This window comes from Pseudochaenichthys georgianus, chromosome 19 (genome assembly GCF_902827115.2).
Source record: "Pseudochaenichthys georgianus chromosome 19, fPseGeo1.2, whole genome shotgun sequence".
Classification (NCBI taxonomy): domain Eukaryota; kingdom Metazoa; phylum Chordata; class Actinopteri; order Perciformes; family Channichthyidae; genus Pseudochaenichthys; species Pseudochaenichthys georgianus.
In genome coordinates, this window is record NC_047521.1 from 10,823,938 (window position 1) to 10,841,264 (window position 17,327).

The following is a 17,327-nucleotide window of genomic DNA, read 5'->3' on the forward strand; positions in this document are numbered from 1 at the left end:
TATATACATGTCCACTAAATGCAGTTGCAATAGCCCAAAGCTTTCAGGAAATTCGACAATTTAAGTAATGCCTGCCCTATCCACATCATTTGATCAATCCTTGGATCTCAGCTCTAACAACATGAAACTTCAAAAATCCCCAAAAGTAAAACAAAAACGTGTTATGGTTACTAAAGTGACAGGCCAAAACGTAAAGATGGTTGTTATTGTGCCACTCAGCCAAATTGCATCACATTCAATATGGTATACTTGGGACCTTGGATCTGTACTTTGGATTTGGGGGGTGTATCTCAAACTGTTGTTGAAAAATCCAAGAACAGAGAGACAGACAGAAGGACTCCTTCTTTTATAAAGAACATATTTGTTTTGGTTCAACATGCCTCCACATGAGGGAGACAAACTCCTCCCAACTCCAACCCCCTATTTTTGTTGGGTTTGGAAGGAAAGAAAAAAAATGTAGAAATACATAAATATTTTCTCTTTGTGGAAGTCTGACACAAATCCAGAGCTCTGTTAGAGAGAGAAACAGAGAGACAATCACAAGGAACAAGACAGACAGACACAGTGGGGAAGTGAAGACTTCTTTCCACCAGTTGAAAATAATGAGATTGGAGCAAAGGAAGGGCAAGGAGAAAACACCTCTCTCTGCAACACTGTTTACCTTTTCTTGACATGAAGTTGCTCTAAAGGGCAGTACAAGGAATTAAAGCAAGGAAGAAGAAACGACAGACACAGCAGGGAGACAAAAGCAGTAAACCTTGGCTGAGGTGAGAAAACAGAAGTTGTGTGGGAGAGCAGAGGCAAAAAGAGAGAGCGACGAAAGGCAGGGGAGTGGAGGAGTGAGTCGCCCCGTTACTTCCAGCGAAGTGAGGGGAAAACAGAGGAAAAGAAGAAGAAGTAAGGATTGATAACGACTCAGGGAAGGAGGGAGAAGAGTCAGCTGGACATGGGGCTTTGTGCTGTTCTCCTCATGTGTCTCTCCCAGGCTGAGCTGGGGAGAGTCTGGGCTTATGAGCATGAAGGTAAGCCTCATTCTTCAATGCCAATGTGCAGGTATTCAAATGTTTGTTATCATATTAATGCCATTTTGACTGCATTTCTTCAGAATAGACAGCCTTCTAAAAATCTGGTTAAAATAAATAGTATGATCAGATTTCTTGCGGCTAACTGGCAAAAGGCAAGATTGGAGAATGTTTTTGGGCAATATTCTTTGGGGGTTGATATGCATCTGTGAAGTTAACAAGTCTCTTAACATTTCTCCCTGTCAGTCACAGGAAGCACATGAAAGACTGAAAGTGTTTAGGTCTGGATTTTCTGAGGATCCCATTCCAAAAATGTCCTCTACTTAAAAAATAAACGTCTGGTGTTCATTTGCTTGAAAAATAATCAAATCATGTGATCGGAAATCTTGCATTTTAGCAGTTAAATGTTTGAGATTAACCAGTCATTTGAATTATGACTGGTGTTATTATTCCAGCGGGCATTTTTATAAGAGTAGAAAAAAAAATGCAATGAGGGCAGCAGCTGAACTTTAATTTGGAAAGCTTGTGAAAAATTGTATTTAATCACCTAGAAATACTGTGCTTGGTTGCTATGTGCATCACCTGCATGTGTATGATGCCGTCTCTATATGAGTTTATGCGTATGTATGTATTTTTGAGCTCCTTGGAGATGCGTTATTTTTAGCAAGCCCCCGTTCTTCATCTGACGCTCCTCCTCTGACAATCACTGGTGCTCCAGTTTCTCTGGCCTATCCTGTGGTCCCACTTACTCTGATCAGGGGCCGAGCTCTGCAGAGGACAACCCGGAATACTGTGCACAGACCAAAGAGATGGACACTCTCTAACATAGGATAACTTAAAGTCAGGCTTAATGTCCACGCTCATCTTTAAATACACCCAGGTGTCCCTATTTTGGGAAATGTTCCCTGATAACTTTATCTCAGTGCTTGCTCACACCATAAAGTGGAACAGTACTCAATAGTCAGTGCTGTAGTGACTTCCTGTGCTCTCAATCACTTTGATTGAAGGGGATGTCCAGTATGTGTACCATCCACTACTGTCTCAAGAATGTTTTCAGACCAGGTAATATGTAATTAGCAGAGCAGTGAATACTCTAGCAGTTACAGTTGCATTGCGGTGTCTTTTATCGCAAAAATCTCTGTTGCTGTTTGATAGTTAGGAGATCAAAGTATTGACAATAACTTCTGAAAAGGACATGAGTATCTGAACCATTTTGGCAGTTGGAATACATTTGACTCAAAACCACAAAGGTGAACCTGCTGGTGGCACTATAGAGTACAGGTCAACGGATAAGGTCTTAAGGATATATTTAAATTGGACCATGAATGTCTGTACAAGTTTCTGCAAAAATTGCAATATGTCAATTTGTTTTAGTCCGAACTGGGAGATAGACAGACATCCTTACATTGCATTGCTTTGGAAATCGATTAGGCGTCCATGTCTTCTTTTTTTCGGTTACAAAGGGAGACAGCAAATCTGTCACACCTCCCAGTCCCAGTACAGGTTGCATGACCTGTTCAGCGGGATACCAAGATCCCTATTCACAATGGAGCTTACTCAGCATGTCTGCATATGCAAGTGTTAAGGGAATAATTTATAACATAATCAGTTTTGCCATGCTCATAAGTTTAAAAAGTAGGAGATTCCTGGCTCTGAAATATACAAGTCATGTGTATTTTTGGAATTCAGATCACATAAAATAAGATATTAATAGTGACCCTCTAAGCAAGTGTTTTCAAGTGATAGGAGTAATACAAAAACAACTTCATTCACATACATGGATTTTGGCTCAGATATGAATACGTTTTAAACTGGATGGCATCTTCCCGAGACAATTGTGATCTGAATCATGGTCAATACCTGAATGAGCCAAAAAATACCATAACACAGATTCTCCTAAACTTTTTTACGTTTCCACCAAGAGAAATCTTGAGTCTTATGATTTAAGCGAAAGGGAATATAAATAATTATACAATACCAACCAACAACAAAAAATGACAACAAATAGCCCAGTGATCTCATCGTGTAAAATGTTAGCTTCTTTAAAAATAAAGGTTAATCAGGGTTATCAAAATCTCACATCTGTAAATCTGGCAGATGTGAGATAAGATTTCATACATTTTTCTGCTATTGCAACAAATATAAAAGAGTAACACTGAACAGGCAGTCAAATACAACTGTAACAAAGATCATGTGCAATATCCAAACACTTCCTAGCAGCACTAAAGATTAGTTCCAAGTGTAATCATAAAACAAATCAATGACAGTAAATTATACATTTTATAAACTAGGCTTCATCCATTTGTCTGTATTTATCTAAACACCCATTTTTTCCTTTTCATTTCTGGTCCTTATCAGTCCAGCTGCTAGTATTTGTGATTGTGTGTTATGGTTACTGCTGTTTCTCCGAGTGAAAGGTGCCAAATGGCTTCTTCCCACGCCACAAGCTCAAGGCTGGTTTTAACCATAGACTGGTTTTAACTTTTAACACAGATCAGCTTATTTAAATTCAACCACAATAGAAACCGCTGTGCTAAATTGCAATGACACACACTGACATACATAGCAGTGATGTTGCGATGTGATTACTGTTCTGCTAATGATTTTTCTGCCTGAAGACTGCAGGTGCCTTGCAAATCCTGACGCAAGTCTCATTTCATAAAGTACAAAATACGAACTCTACAAGGTCAAGACTTTGTTTGTATCTTGAGATGTATTCATTTCTCCTCTGCTGTGTTTAAACAGTACACAATGGTTCACTCTGTTAAGCGTATCCGTCTCTGGAGCAAAGATGTTTGCCTTTTGTTCTCTTTTGTTGAACTTGCAGATAATTTGCTTTTCCTTTCTAGGACCAAGTACATGCCCTGCGGTGTATCCTCGAATTCACTTCAACTTCAAAGTGAATGAATTTACTCAGAGATTATTTTCAGAGGACATTTATATTTCATCCATGGACTTTATAGTGTAGTTGCCAGCTCATAGAGTCCTGTTGTGAACACGAAAATGTTGAGTACACCAAGGTTTTGAGTTAAAAATGTATAGTACGGGGCCCCGCAACTTGGAAACTGCCGGATGCTAAATTTGCATATGTTGGGCAATTTGCACTATAAGCATGAATTACCATTATAGCCTATGGGGAAAATAGTGTAAAAATTGCCTATTTGGACAATTTTGGAGTGATTTTGGGGGTTATTGGGGATGCCGAGTCCAGTTGGGAGATGTTCGGGATACATTTTTATTAGTTTAACCAGAAAGTTGCCATATTTGTACTCCCAGTGGGCGTATGACATTATTATGTCATAATGGATTCAGCATTCTCAACCCAAAAAAAAACACTCCAAAATTGTCCAAATCGGCCAAGTACGTTAGCATCCGGCAGTTTCTATGTGCTGAGGACCAGTACTATACATTTCTAACATTACACTTTGGTGTCCTCAACATTTCCGGGTTCGCTCGCAACTAGACTATTATCCAGCTCAACAGATTGAAAGATCATTTAGATTGAGGAAATGTGGCGTCATTGTCTAGTCTTGTTTATCCAGTTGCTGGCTAGCCTTCACAAGCTGCTTTCAATAGGTACAAATGTGACATATGTTTCTTTGGTGTCAAATGATGGACAAACAGTTCAAACTCTGCTAAAGACATACAAATAAGTAATGAAAGAACGCCACAGAGTGACTGTACGTTTTGAAAAGGGAAAGAGAGCTAGGGTTCAGGGGACTGGGAAATAGGTGGGTGCAGATGGTAAAGGGATGAATGAACACAATGTGTGTATTCATAGCACACTGTATATGGTTCAAAATGCTGTGTCCTAGTTTCATGTAACTCCCACACCCACTAGATTATAAGGTGGTTGCTGCAATGCAGCGCAAATAAAGAGGATACAAGCCAGCTGATGTTTATTTGTAACTCATTTAAAATGAATCTGGCACTGCAAGATATGTTGGGTTTAATAGACAGAAATCTGAAATTGATGAAATGTTCACCATTTGGCATATAGCACTGATATTTTCTTAATTTGAGTGACCTTGGTAAACATGTTCATGCATTTAATTTGAAAAGAAGGTGCATTTTAGTGTATATTTATTGTAACACCCCCGCCCCCCAATACACCAGCAAACCTTTCACATCTGTGACTTTAGTCGTTGGATTTTAGTTCTTTGTTTCCAATTCAGCAGGATGTTTTTTCTGCTCCAGTTTGCACATTCCCAGTGCGGGTTCCAAGTACACATGTGTCTGCCAGACCTGATGCTACAGAGGTCAACTTCACTCTAGTTCTTACGCGAAATCCATTCCACTATTGAACTCTTTTTGCCCGATCTTTGTTAAGTCCAGCCAGGCCCATATGCCCACAGTTAGACAAGGTTAGAGATGTTCCGGGAAACCGTAAGGATGTTTGTAAAGCAAAATATCAAAGTGACCCATAAATTGTAAAGGCTGCAAAAAAACACATGCTCCTAAAGGACTTGACGTATGTTCTGTAATAACTAATGTTGAGCCCCTTATTGTCCACCTTCAGTCTTCCTACCACTCACAGCTTTTCCTCTCCCCTGCTGTTGGACGCCCCCTCAGCTGTTTAGTGATGAGTGCTGCCAATATGACCCAATTAGAAGCCTCTTGTTCTGAAGCAGAGGAAATAGCTTCCCTCTCTACCGTGATCAAACAAGCTACCTCATTAGAGCCTTCTCCCCTGTGTGTGATAACCTCTGTTTCTTTTTCTCTTGTCCTATTTTGTCTCTTTCATTCATTGTCCTTTTGTTACTAAACGTTTCTAGCAATAGAACATTTACTTCATACAATGAGAAACATTAGCTTTCTATGAGCCTTAAAATAACTACATTTTGATTCTGAAGATAGAAAAATACACCGTCTGACCAAGAAACAGTTGTGCAGATAAACTCCCGTAAGAATTACAACCCGTCATGTCACACTTAAATGTTTGTTCTCATTAAACAAACAAGACATGACGTATACAAATATGTGAGATTCAGAGGTACTGGTAGGCATATGTTCTTATCAAATTGCCACTTTTTCACAACTCTCTCTCTTAACATGGCCCTGCTGATACTGAGGTACAGATACAAGGTTTTGCTCATCCCTGTGTTTTAGGTGGTAGAGTGGAACACACATACAGTCTACGCATGAGGATTGCAAAAGCCCAAAAGAAAATAGCATTGTATTGCTGTGACTCCCTGCTTAGTTCTGCGTGATGCAGCTTCCTCTCTTCATTCACCCTCTAGCGCGCACCACCTAAGTTGTGCTTGCTCTGTAACTCTTGCTTCAGCTGCAAGGTGCTAACTGTAAAACGTTTTAAAACAAACAGCAACAGACAATTCTACATACACTACCTTTAAGCACAGCAGAAAAACAGCCAAACGTTAAACCAATAATGTTGAACATCTTATTGCTGTACCAGCCTCAACTCTTTCTGGAAGGCTTTTAAAATGGTGTTGGGTCCTGGTTGCACAGAAAATAATCAATAATGTTGTCCATAAAGTTCTTTCACACCAAATTGGGAAAACGTTTCTTTATGGACTTTATGGAAGGGGGGGGCATAGTAATGTTGACACAGAACTGTTACCACCATGCTGGAAGCAAATTATTGTCTAAAGGATTATTGAAAGCAGAAGCACAATGATTTCAATTGGAACAAACAGACCAAGCCAATCAAAGGAAAACAACTCCAGATTAAGAATATAAACTAGTTTGTGGACCGTACCCAAAAAGGGTGCACATACTTATACATTGTCAACACCATTTATAAAAACAAAGGCTGAAGGAGGTCTAATCCCCGTCGCTCTCCCTCTCTCAAGATGTTCATAAACATGCAGTTACTTAATAGCTCACACAAGTGAACTCACGGCCCACATAAAATCTTGACAGCATACTTGATTTAACCTTCAACTTGTTATTCAGTAGGAAAACAGCAGAGACCTTCACCCGATGGAACGATCAGCCTGTTCTGCTGATCCCACAACTCTGAGTACATTCATATGACAGTGACTCATGGATCATTTTACTGTTCAAAAAATGAAAGGAAAGTTCAAATCGATGATCTGTTGCGCAGATGACAAGAAGCCTACACAAATGAAAGTGGTCAGCAGAAAAACACGTGGCCAATATGAAATTCTGGAACTAAATTAAGGTTGTACCATACTTCACAAATAGTAAATAAACACCCAAAACCACAGATGCCAAAGTATTAGTTTAAAATGCAGTGATTAAAAAGAAACTCTGCATGAATGACAGAACAAAGTGTGCTCATGATTTTTGAGAGTTCTTTTTTCTTTCTTTGTGGGAGATATTGCCCTAAACACGGATTACATGTCTTCCTGTTAATGGACCTAATAATGGTAACCAATAATGAGCAGATGTGACCGCGAGGTTAAAAACCTTTTTAAAATATATAACATGTAATAGATCATTTATGAGCTCCCTTCACACTTGTTGAAAACAAGGACACAGTTGAAAGATCGTGTTTTTCTCAAAAGTCTGGAATCTAGAATTGTGAGCTTTATTTGTTTAGGAACTGGCTAAGCGTATCCATGTAATGGTAAATATAACACATGAAGAATTACTGCATTGTGATTAAACATGGCAATAACAAAACATCTTGGCCCTGCAGAGTTAAGAGACATATGTGACGTTCCTTCATGGATCTATTCAGGGACCATGTGAGGTTAAGTGTTCAGTAACAATAACTCCCATCTTGTTCTAGATGCACTTAGCGAGACTGTTCTGCAGACAGATGGGGATTTTTACGGTTTTCCCAGAACCAGGAGGGACCAGCATTCCCCACACCAACACAGAGAAGTGCGACACACTGAAGGAAGAGGACTTGATATCACTACCCTGCCTGACAACATGACCCGCATAGTGGTGAGTGGGGGTGGGCTAATCATATCGTTCACCATAATGCCTGTATCATTTTTGAAAACCTGTCACTAGCTAATCTGTTTTAAAGACACTTGTACTGGCCTAACATGCTTGGAATAGATCAGGCCATTTCTACATACAGGACATGGTTAAACCACACACTCCAGCACGTGCACTTCACTCATCATTGGCCAATTGGCTCACTAATCCCTCACTACGAGTGGGACCCAGGTACCATTCAACAAAAAAAATTCTGTTGGCTTTCCTGGCTGCCAAATGGTTGAAAGAGCTGCCCATTGATATCAGGACAGGACATCACAGATTGTAAACCCACCAATTTGTACTGCACCAAGGCCATTTAAATGAATCACCAAAAAAATATTACTAAAATCAGGAAGTGATTCCAATCCGCTGCGTCATCGCTGTTCTTGGCTCAATCAAATGAATGGAGTGGGAAATTATCAATGGATTCAGCTTTTAGCGCATTTTACATCTTTAGGACGTAATGATTTAAATATGGTCTATGCAAGTGTGTACGAGGTAGTTGATTTAGCTCAATAAGAAATATTTCTATTCGTATTTCTGGGCCAAATGGCATCCTTTGACACGGAAGTTGTGGTACTGTCGTTTGTCCACTAGAAAAAACCGCTTCTTCATCGCCTGCCGCTCTTTCTGGGAGCTTGCGTCGTCTTCTTACATAGCTATCTAGCTACAACCATGAAAAATTTCAATAGAAAATTGCCACAGAAATTGTTCCTAGCTTTCAGTCATGAAGGTTCTACAAATGGCTGGGTTCTTATATCTTCATGAAAAACATGTTGTCAATTGCTGATATTATTTCACCTAAAATGAGGTTGGAATGATAAGAATGAAAATCATGACTGATTATTTTTGGAAAATAATACTCCTTCCAAAACAAAATTGGCAAACATATCACAATACAGGCTGTATGAATTAAGTGAAACTGATAGGTTATAATAACTAGGGAGTTATTTACGGGCATTGTAAAAGCTTTAATCTGAATATTATTGAGTCATTATCTTAACACTGTGCTTGAGGGGAATGTTGTTATTCTCTCAGGTAACCTTTTGCATCAGTGTGTGTCTGTGTTTGAGTGTGTATGAAGGGTTTATTTGTAAACTCTGTCTCTTTCTTTCACTTCAACCTTAGTGAAATTCAACCAAAATAAATGGTTTTGTATGTTTTTTTTTTTTTATTTACCTCTCAGTCCAATTCAAATTGAAAACAGACGACAGCCTAGTCCTGCCAATTTACAGTGTTTGTTTAAGCGTGAGTATGTGCTGTGTGTGTGTGCATGTGTGTGTGCTCGTGAATGACTCACTTAGACAAGATCACACTGTTGTATGGCTGCTGTTGCCTTTTTGGGAGAGGTCTGATCCCAGTTTCAAAAACTCTCCACCTCTTTGGCCAATGGGAGCTTCTTTAATGAATCGGTCAGCTGTGAGGGGAAAAGTATATGATTATTGCCTTCTATTCAACTAGAAAACCCACACCCCCACTAGAAGACACTGGTTGCCAGGCATTAGATGTGAGACAAAAGTGGGTCACTTGCTGTATATGGAGCAGCCGGAGAGGCAGTGAGAGCGCTGCATTTAACTGCTCCACTTTCTGAGCCCACACTAAACCCCAGAACCATTGCTCTCTGTCACCTTGAACTGTGGCATACATTAATAACGCCATCAAGAACTGAGAGCTGTCATAGCACTGAGTTTGATGTGTAAACAGCTCCCCCAAGTGGAACTGTTTGGATAGAAATAGAAGAGAACGATCCCAGATGTCTGGTGACGTCGTATCCCACACATCCCTTAACACAGATCTCCCCTTTGATCATGTTTGGGTCATCCCACATTAACTCACCAAGACCTCCCAGTTCATGTAATAGACTTCCTCAATAGTTTTACATTTTTTTCAACCACATTTTTATACTGTGAAGTAATAATATTTGTCTTTTTATTCTAGATGCTATTTGGTCCTGGATGAGATGTGCTTCAGAAATGGCTAAATAAAGCTTTTTAATACAATTATGTCACATATTTCCAACCAAAAAGTTGGTTGCTTTATCGTATAATTAGCATAGTGGACATCACCAGAGACACATGTTACAGTGTTTCCCCTAGGTTTACTGCTTTGGGGGGTGCTGCTATCTGAGTGGGGGGTTGTTAGGATATTTTATTGGTGTTTCTTAGAGTCCAAAACACTAAACTTAGTTTATATAATAAAAGAGCACATGTTCAATGTGAAAAGCAACAGTGATATAGATTAGTTGCAATTTGGTGCTATAAATATGTATTATAATTTTTATTTATTTTTTAAATAAAAAAACACCTTGAATTTCAGGGGGGGCGCGGGGCTCCGTTGGCGGGGCTCCGTTGGCGGGGCTCCGTTGGCGGGGCGCAGCGCCCCTCCAAGACAATGGTATGGTAACCACTGTATTAAACTCACATCAAACACGATTTTGAAAAAACATGATTTGATGTTTTTTCGTACCTTACGATTCCTTAGATTCATGCAAAAATAAATAACCATGTTTAAAAAAATTATGTAAACATTGTTTCTAATCACAAGACACTGTGAAAACATTTAAAAGGTTAGTCAGTGTCAATAGGCAGACTGTAACATGACAAGCAGATTTGCTTGGCTGCAGCTGATTGCAATTCATTCTGAAAGCTGAACCTTCAAAACTCTTGTCTGTCATCTTGTTTATATGTTCCCCACATGCTAAGCAATAAAAATCACCTGATTATGATTGGTAAACACATACTGTAGATACCTTAAAACTTATACCAACAAACAATACACTCTAAACCCCTCCCGCTGAATAATGTCAAATGAAAAACTTCACTTCTAATGAGTGACCTGTTTCTGTAAGGAGGACTCCCAGCGCTACTACAAATGGCAGAGCTTTGGTCCAGCAGACAGACGAACGGAGGAATTGTGGGTAAATCTGAACAACCTTCACAAGAGCCAAGTCCAGATCCACGGCATACTGTCCAACGCACATCGACAAGCAGCGGTAAAAACAATCGCACACACACGCACACTGAACCATATGTTTAACACCAAGAAATGTCTGATGTGTTTTCTTTTCACAGAGGGTGGCGCTGTCTTTTGATTTCCCTTTTTATGGACACCACTTGAGACAAATTATCATAGCGACAGGGGGTGAGTATCACTTTACATTCCTTAATAATACAGCAGTGCTTATCTACATTGCTCTTCCAATCAGGAAATTAAATTACTTCCAGTATGTTGAATGAGACTTCATCGCACCCTGGGGAAATATTCGGGCATACCAAGCTAAAATGAATCTGGTTAACTGTAAACGCCTTCATTTTTTGATGACTTAAATTGCTTAAAGACTTGTCCTAAGTAAACAATCACGCGAGAGAGAGTTAATGGTTGATTTAACACAGTTTTGGGATCTGATAATAGATTTCCCTCTCATAAAGACATCAATTGACAACAAACGCTGCATAGTAGAATGGCTTGGTATTGTTTACATCTTTCACTACTACTGCCAATACAATACCAGAGTTTTGGTGAGAATAAAAAAGACAAAACATGTCATTTAAATTAGAATATCTAAACAAAGAGTAAGTGAACAAGATTACAAAATTGACCAAATACCATATAATATACCAGCTTTCAGTTCTCAACAGATTTTGATACTCAGCTACAAACACGCACTGGTCACAAAACAGTAAAAATACATTTTAAATATGAAAATACAGCCTGTTTTAGAAAAAAAAAAAAAACATAACATTAGTATTTAATTGACAAACTTGCAACACAATTTTAACATCTGTACTACCTGCCACCAGGATTCATCTTTATGGGAGATATTACTCATCGGATGCTGACTGCCACGCAGTACATCGCTCCCCTCATGGCCAACTTTGACCCCAGCTATGCCAAAAACTCCACAGTGAGATACTCGGACAACGGTAAGTGAGGAGCTCCTGTGGCAGAGTGTAATGTTTGGGAGCTCCTGGTTTTCTTTGACCAGCCTATGTATCCTGCTCTGCTCAGGTAATGTATTTGTGGTGCAGTGGGACAGCGTGTCGCTTAAGGACCGAGAGGCCGAAGGACCTTTTACTTTCCAGGCAGTCCTCAACAAAAACGGAACCATTGTGTTCAACTACAGAGATGTGAGTCATGTTTTTCAACTCCTTGTTTTCTTAATGATATACTTCTAAAAGGTGTTAAAACAAAACGTGGTATTACTTCAGATCCCTATACCAGTGGAGAAAATGAATTCCACTGAGCATCCAGTAAAAGTGGGACTGTCCGATGCTTTCATGGCACTCCCTCCCCCCTTGCAGGTCTCAGGTGAGTTCTCTAAATAAAGTATTTTTTTTATTATTATTATGTAGATGTATAGCTGCTGCTTTGACAAAACATATAGTTTCTTGATAGGGTTTTCTGTTATGTTTGTATTTTTCTTCAAAACTACAATCGACTGGGGTCCTAATGAACACACGATAATCTACCACATTTTTTGTAATAATATTGTTATTCAATGATAGGTTTCTGTCTGAGCTTTCCTCCGTTTTTTTTTTAAGTATATAGGGGAATATTTAGATATATTTTAAATAAATCTTATCATGGGACTGCTTGCTTATTTTACCAGCTCGGGCAATTGAGTCAGATAAAAGCATGTACTGTAGATGACTGAGATTACTTATTGAGCATTCAACTCTAAATAAATAATATCTAAGGATGATTATTTTCTGAAACTTGGATGTTATAAAGAAATACTGGGATTTGAAGCCTGTTTGAATGGCTTATAAAAAGGTGGAATGGACCACAGTCTTTAGCCTTTAAATACCCACAGAGCAGAAACATAAATCTTTCAAACATACTAACATTTTATATTTGTCTTGAAGAAGCGCAGCGCCGTACTATCTATGAGTATCACCGTGTTGAGATGAACATCACAAAGATCGTAGGGAGATCTGCTTTTGAGTTCACGCCTCTGCCCAGTAAGTATCCTTAAAAACCTTTTAGCCTTTACGTGAGTCTCATTGTTTAACTGTCTAACTTTAGACACTGTATCTGATTCCTCCAGCCTGTCTCCAACACACATCCTGTGATCTCTGCATAACATCCAACATGACAACCGGCTGTGGCTGGTGCAACACACTTCAACGGTAGGACGAAACTCCAAAAGATTTATCTTGGAATTAATCCGCAGAGAGCCTTGCTCTATTGATTTTTTTCTCACTGGGTTTCAGATGTTCCGACGGTATCGACCGACACAGGCAAGAGTGGTTAGATTATAACTGCCCTGAAGAGGTGAGATACATTTCCCATCGTACAAACAGAGATATAATGAGCAGTTGTTTTGTATTTTCTTGAGTCGAACTGTGGTCATTTACTCAGGCAAAAGGCTCGTGTGAGGACTACATCCCGGTACTACCTGAGGGATCCATGAGCTCCTACAACCAGTCCTCTCCAGGTCCAACAACTTCTTCACCGGAGATGGAAGGGCAGCCGGTCACTAGAGGTAAACTCCTCTAAAGCAGACGCTAGGGGAAAAGAGATAGAGATGTAACTTGATGGTGACTTGGATTCAGATTTTTCCATAGATAATGAAGGTATTTTTCTTGGTTTGACAATATTATAAAAGTACAACATTTCATACTGTCATTAAAAAAAAGACTGCTAGAAGTTCTGTACTTTTAGAATTTTCCCTGATTTCTGACACAAATTTAGATTAGAAAATAAGAACTTAAGAACAATAAAATTGAAGAATGCAACCAAAGTATTTACACAATTCTTCAGAAAGTTTACAGAAGCTCAAAAACTAAACCAAGTTTTAAAAAGGCAAACAGTTGTGTAACAGGAGAAGCTAAATAAATGCCCTCCTCTACATTACCTAAACATTACAACAGTTATATAATATAATAATAAACAATTCCGGTTTATTAGAACTCACGTTTGACCTCTAGGATGAACTATGCTGTGTGTGTGGTATTGCTTGAATAAAAAAAAGATACTTTTTTCTGTCTTTTCAGATTTACAGTCGAGTCCACCCCACCATACGGGGATAACGGAGAACACGGCTATCATAGCGGGTGTAGTGGCAGCACTGGTCGTGCTTGTAGTTCTGACCTTACTGGCCGTGTACTACATCAACACACACCCCACCGTGGCCCCACCCTTCTACCTCATGCAGGTGAGGACAACAAAGTAAAGTCATGCATTCCCAGAGGTCTTTTGGGGGTTTAAAGATAACAAACATGCTCATATATGCAGTGGTGGAATGCAACTAGGTTTATTTGCTCAAGTACAAATTAAAGATATTTTTACTCAATTCAGACAATTTGACAGCTTAAGTTACTTCACACTCTATTTAGAAACAAATGTGAATATCTTCGCATTTGATCAAATGTTTATATAAAGTATAAGAAAAAGAAACCCTACAATCCAATTAAAAGAGGTGTCCTGACTCCTTAGTATAATAATACTGCATTGTTTTTTTTTATCAAAATAAAATGCAGAATTTTGAAAACTGAAAACTTCCTCCACTGTTGCATGTTCGTCTGCAGCCTGGCCTATAGCAACTACCGTCTGCTTTCACTGTCTGTTGTTTGTAGCGACGCACCAATAACTACTGGCCCTCCATGACGTTCCGCAACCAGGGCTGTCACTCCAGCTACGCCGAGGTGGAGCTAGGGGGTCATGAAAAGGAAGGCTTCATCGAAGCCGAGCAGTGCTGCTAAGAGTCCTGGACTTGCAGGACTAGAAGAAAGGACGACATCTTGAGGATTTCAAAGATATTACAGGGGGATGAATATGGACGATAAGGCCGACCATCGACAGTCCCTACTTCAAACTCTGCACCTGGACAGGGTTTTCTGTAACTGCTCTTGTAGCTTTGCCAGTTTTCTCTGTGTGTTTTACTCTTTGCCATCACACAGGGGATCTGTCATATTACTCAAGGGTTTAGGGTCTGATAGAAAGCTGACTGTACGAAATGATGAGATGCTGATGTCAGGGAATAAATCAAACTAGCCTTCATACTGCAAACCAACATACAGCTCAACATAACAATGTGTTTTTTTGTGTCATTCAGTAAATGAAGTTACTTTTGTTTCTTGAATCTTCCACGCGACCAACTGGTTGGTTCATATCATGTTATATCTCTGTGGAATTCACTATAACAGATATTTAGCTATGTAACGGATAGTGTTTATAATGTCATCTTGAAGTTCTCTGGAAATATTGTTTGGATGAATTTTAGAGGCATCAAGTTATGAGGGTTTTCTTTTAATGTTTATGTTTAATTGTCTTCCAATAAAAACTGATGGTGAGTGTTGACATTAATCTCATGCTTGGTGTAGATTTGAAAAACAAATGGTACCATTTTGGCCTATATTAGAACAGGATTGCTGAGAAAAATGTGACAGATGCTGGTCATTGTCAAGTGAGTGCCATCAGGAAACAATTTATTTAATTGGTATGAAAGAGCTCTAAATGCTCTCACTCATTGTAAAGATACTAACAAACTAATCAACATTGTTTTTGCTCACATTAACACTGGCATCTAATTCAATTTGCCAACTAACTTTTGAATAAAACAAATGTCCGATCACAAGTGAGGTATTGATGATTAAAATTATTGCAAACATTTATCCTAAACTGAATGGTATTGTAATATTGAATTTGTTCCTAATACCCTGGTTTGCTTTTCTTACTCTTACCTAAAACAAGCATACATATGTATTGAAAGGAGAATTTGTGGGGGCCCTGTCTTAAAGCTAAACGCTTTATATTATATATATAAGTGTAAATGTTCATGTTAACGAGACAATATGATTTCTGATCATTCTGCACACTAATTCAAAGTGACTCGTGACCAAAAAACTGAAGAGAAGCATAGATAAAAGAGAGTCACTATGGGACTGGTGAAAAACAAACAATATAGTACTGTGGCTGCCACACGATGAAGCCATAAGACCAGGGGCGGTTCTAGGGGTGGGGGGGCAGTGCCCCCCTAACACTGACTTTGGACCCCCCTGTGGCCCCCCTGAAAATGATTATTTATTTTTTTGTTTATGATTAAACGATTTCTTGGCTGACGGAATAGGCAGAACTAACGATATTTGTAATTTTAGTCGGACCCATTAGAGCAGGGGTCTCCAACACGTAGATCGCGAGCTACCGGTAGCTCATAAGCCCTCAATAGCCCCCACTTTACAAATATGTTTATAATTTTTTTTAATGCAAGCCGTCGTCACCACGGAGGAGCACACAGTCTCTGTGAGAGAGAGAGAGAGAGAGAGAGAGAGCACACCTTTATCTATTTAATATAGTTGTAAAAAATAAAGTAAGAAATCATTCCAATGTGTACTATAGGACAGTAAAAAAAAACAGTTTAAAAGGGGAGTGATTAGTCAAATATGCATACATAAAAATAATGCTAACTAGGTAACATAAGATAAGAATAAAAAAGTTTAAATGATTTGTTATTGGTTGTGATCATATTCTAAAGATTTTTGGATTATTGAAAAGTATACAGTTCCCTTTCATATGAGTGTTGAGAGCTGTATCCATAAATTAATTTTGTACTCAAAGTGCACCAGTGCATTTAACTTCAACATTTAAAAAATCATAATATCAAATCGCACACATTTTCTTTTAGTAAACACTGAAAACGGGTCCCACAGACCCAAACAGCACACAAAGGTAAAAGGTAAGCATATAATAATGTGTAATGAAACAAATACCAATAACTGTATTGCATTGTTTTCTTATGCGCAATTACTTCATACTGTCTTTTTCGTCCTGCATTTATTGTGCCCCCCTCAGAAAATAACTGGCCCCAGCCTGCCCCCCCCAGTCAAATTGGTCAAGAACCGCCACTGCATAAGACTACAAGAAAAGTCAACAGCCCACAGTATGAGCCCGATTCAAAGATTGATCCCAAATCATGTAGTAGGTTCAGATGTATGTTTTAAATTACACTTTAAATCAGGGCTGCCAACACTCACGCATTGAGCGTGAGAGTCACGCAATTAACCCATATCTCACGCACTCACGCCACACTTGTCTTTCCTCACGCTAAGTTTTCGTCCAAAATAAATGTATATAAATGAATGCTGTCAAAATTATCGCGTTAACGGCGGTAATTAATTTTTTTAATTAATTGGGTTAAAATATTTAACGCATTTAACGCATGTGCAGAATGGCCCGCCCCATACATCCCACCAGTGGCAGCGCCAGGGTATGGCTGGGGTAGGAAACACACATACCAAGAAATGGCCTAGCCCCAAATAAAGTCCGCCAACTCGCGCCGAGAATTGCACAGACAGCAGTTAGTAAGATTGATTTCAGTAGCCACTTGTCTGGAAATACCGAAGACCAGAAACGGTTTTGAAAACTTTTGTCAAATAGTGATCGTCT

The 17,327-nt window shown here is 39.1% G+C and overlaps 1 protein-coding gene across 3 annotated transcripts; it reads left to right on the plus strand.

Annotated features, from left to right (window-relative positions):
• Nucleotides 1-501: 501 nt before the first annotated feature.
• LOC117464840 (plexin domain-containing protein 1-like) lies at nt 502-15,519 on the plus strand. Of its 3 annotated transcripts, none has more exons than XM_034107558.1 (13): nt 502-1,022; nt 7,741-7,901; nt 10,789-10,932; nt 11,012-11,081; nt 11,741-11,863; nt 11,949-12,067; nt 12,149-12,248; nt 12,806-12,901; nt 12,988-13,069; nt 13,154-13,214; nt 13,302-13,425; nt 13,937-14,097; nt 14,519-15,519. In XM_034107558.1, exons 1-13 carry the CDS (start codon nt 947-949, stop codon nt 14,642-14,644), a joined length of 1,443 nt encoding a protein of 480 aa, XP_033963449.1. In that variant the 5' UTR covers nt 502-946; the 3' UTR covers nt 14,645-15,519. The 3 variants fall into 3 exon arrangements, with proteins under 3 accessions (XP_033963449.1, XP_033963450.1, XP_033963451.1); XM_034107559.1 differs by having other exon boundaries at nt 10,792-10,932; XM_034107560.1 differs by having other exon boundaries at nt 14,471-14,551.
• Nucleotides 15,520-17,327: the final 1,808 nt, after the last annotated feature.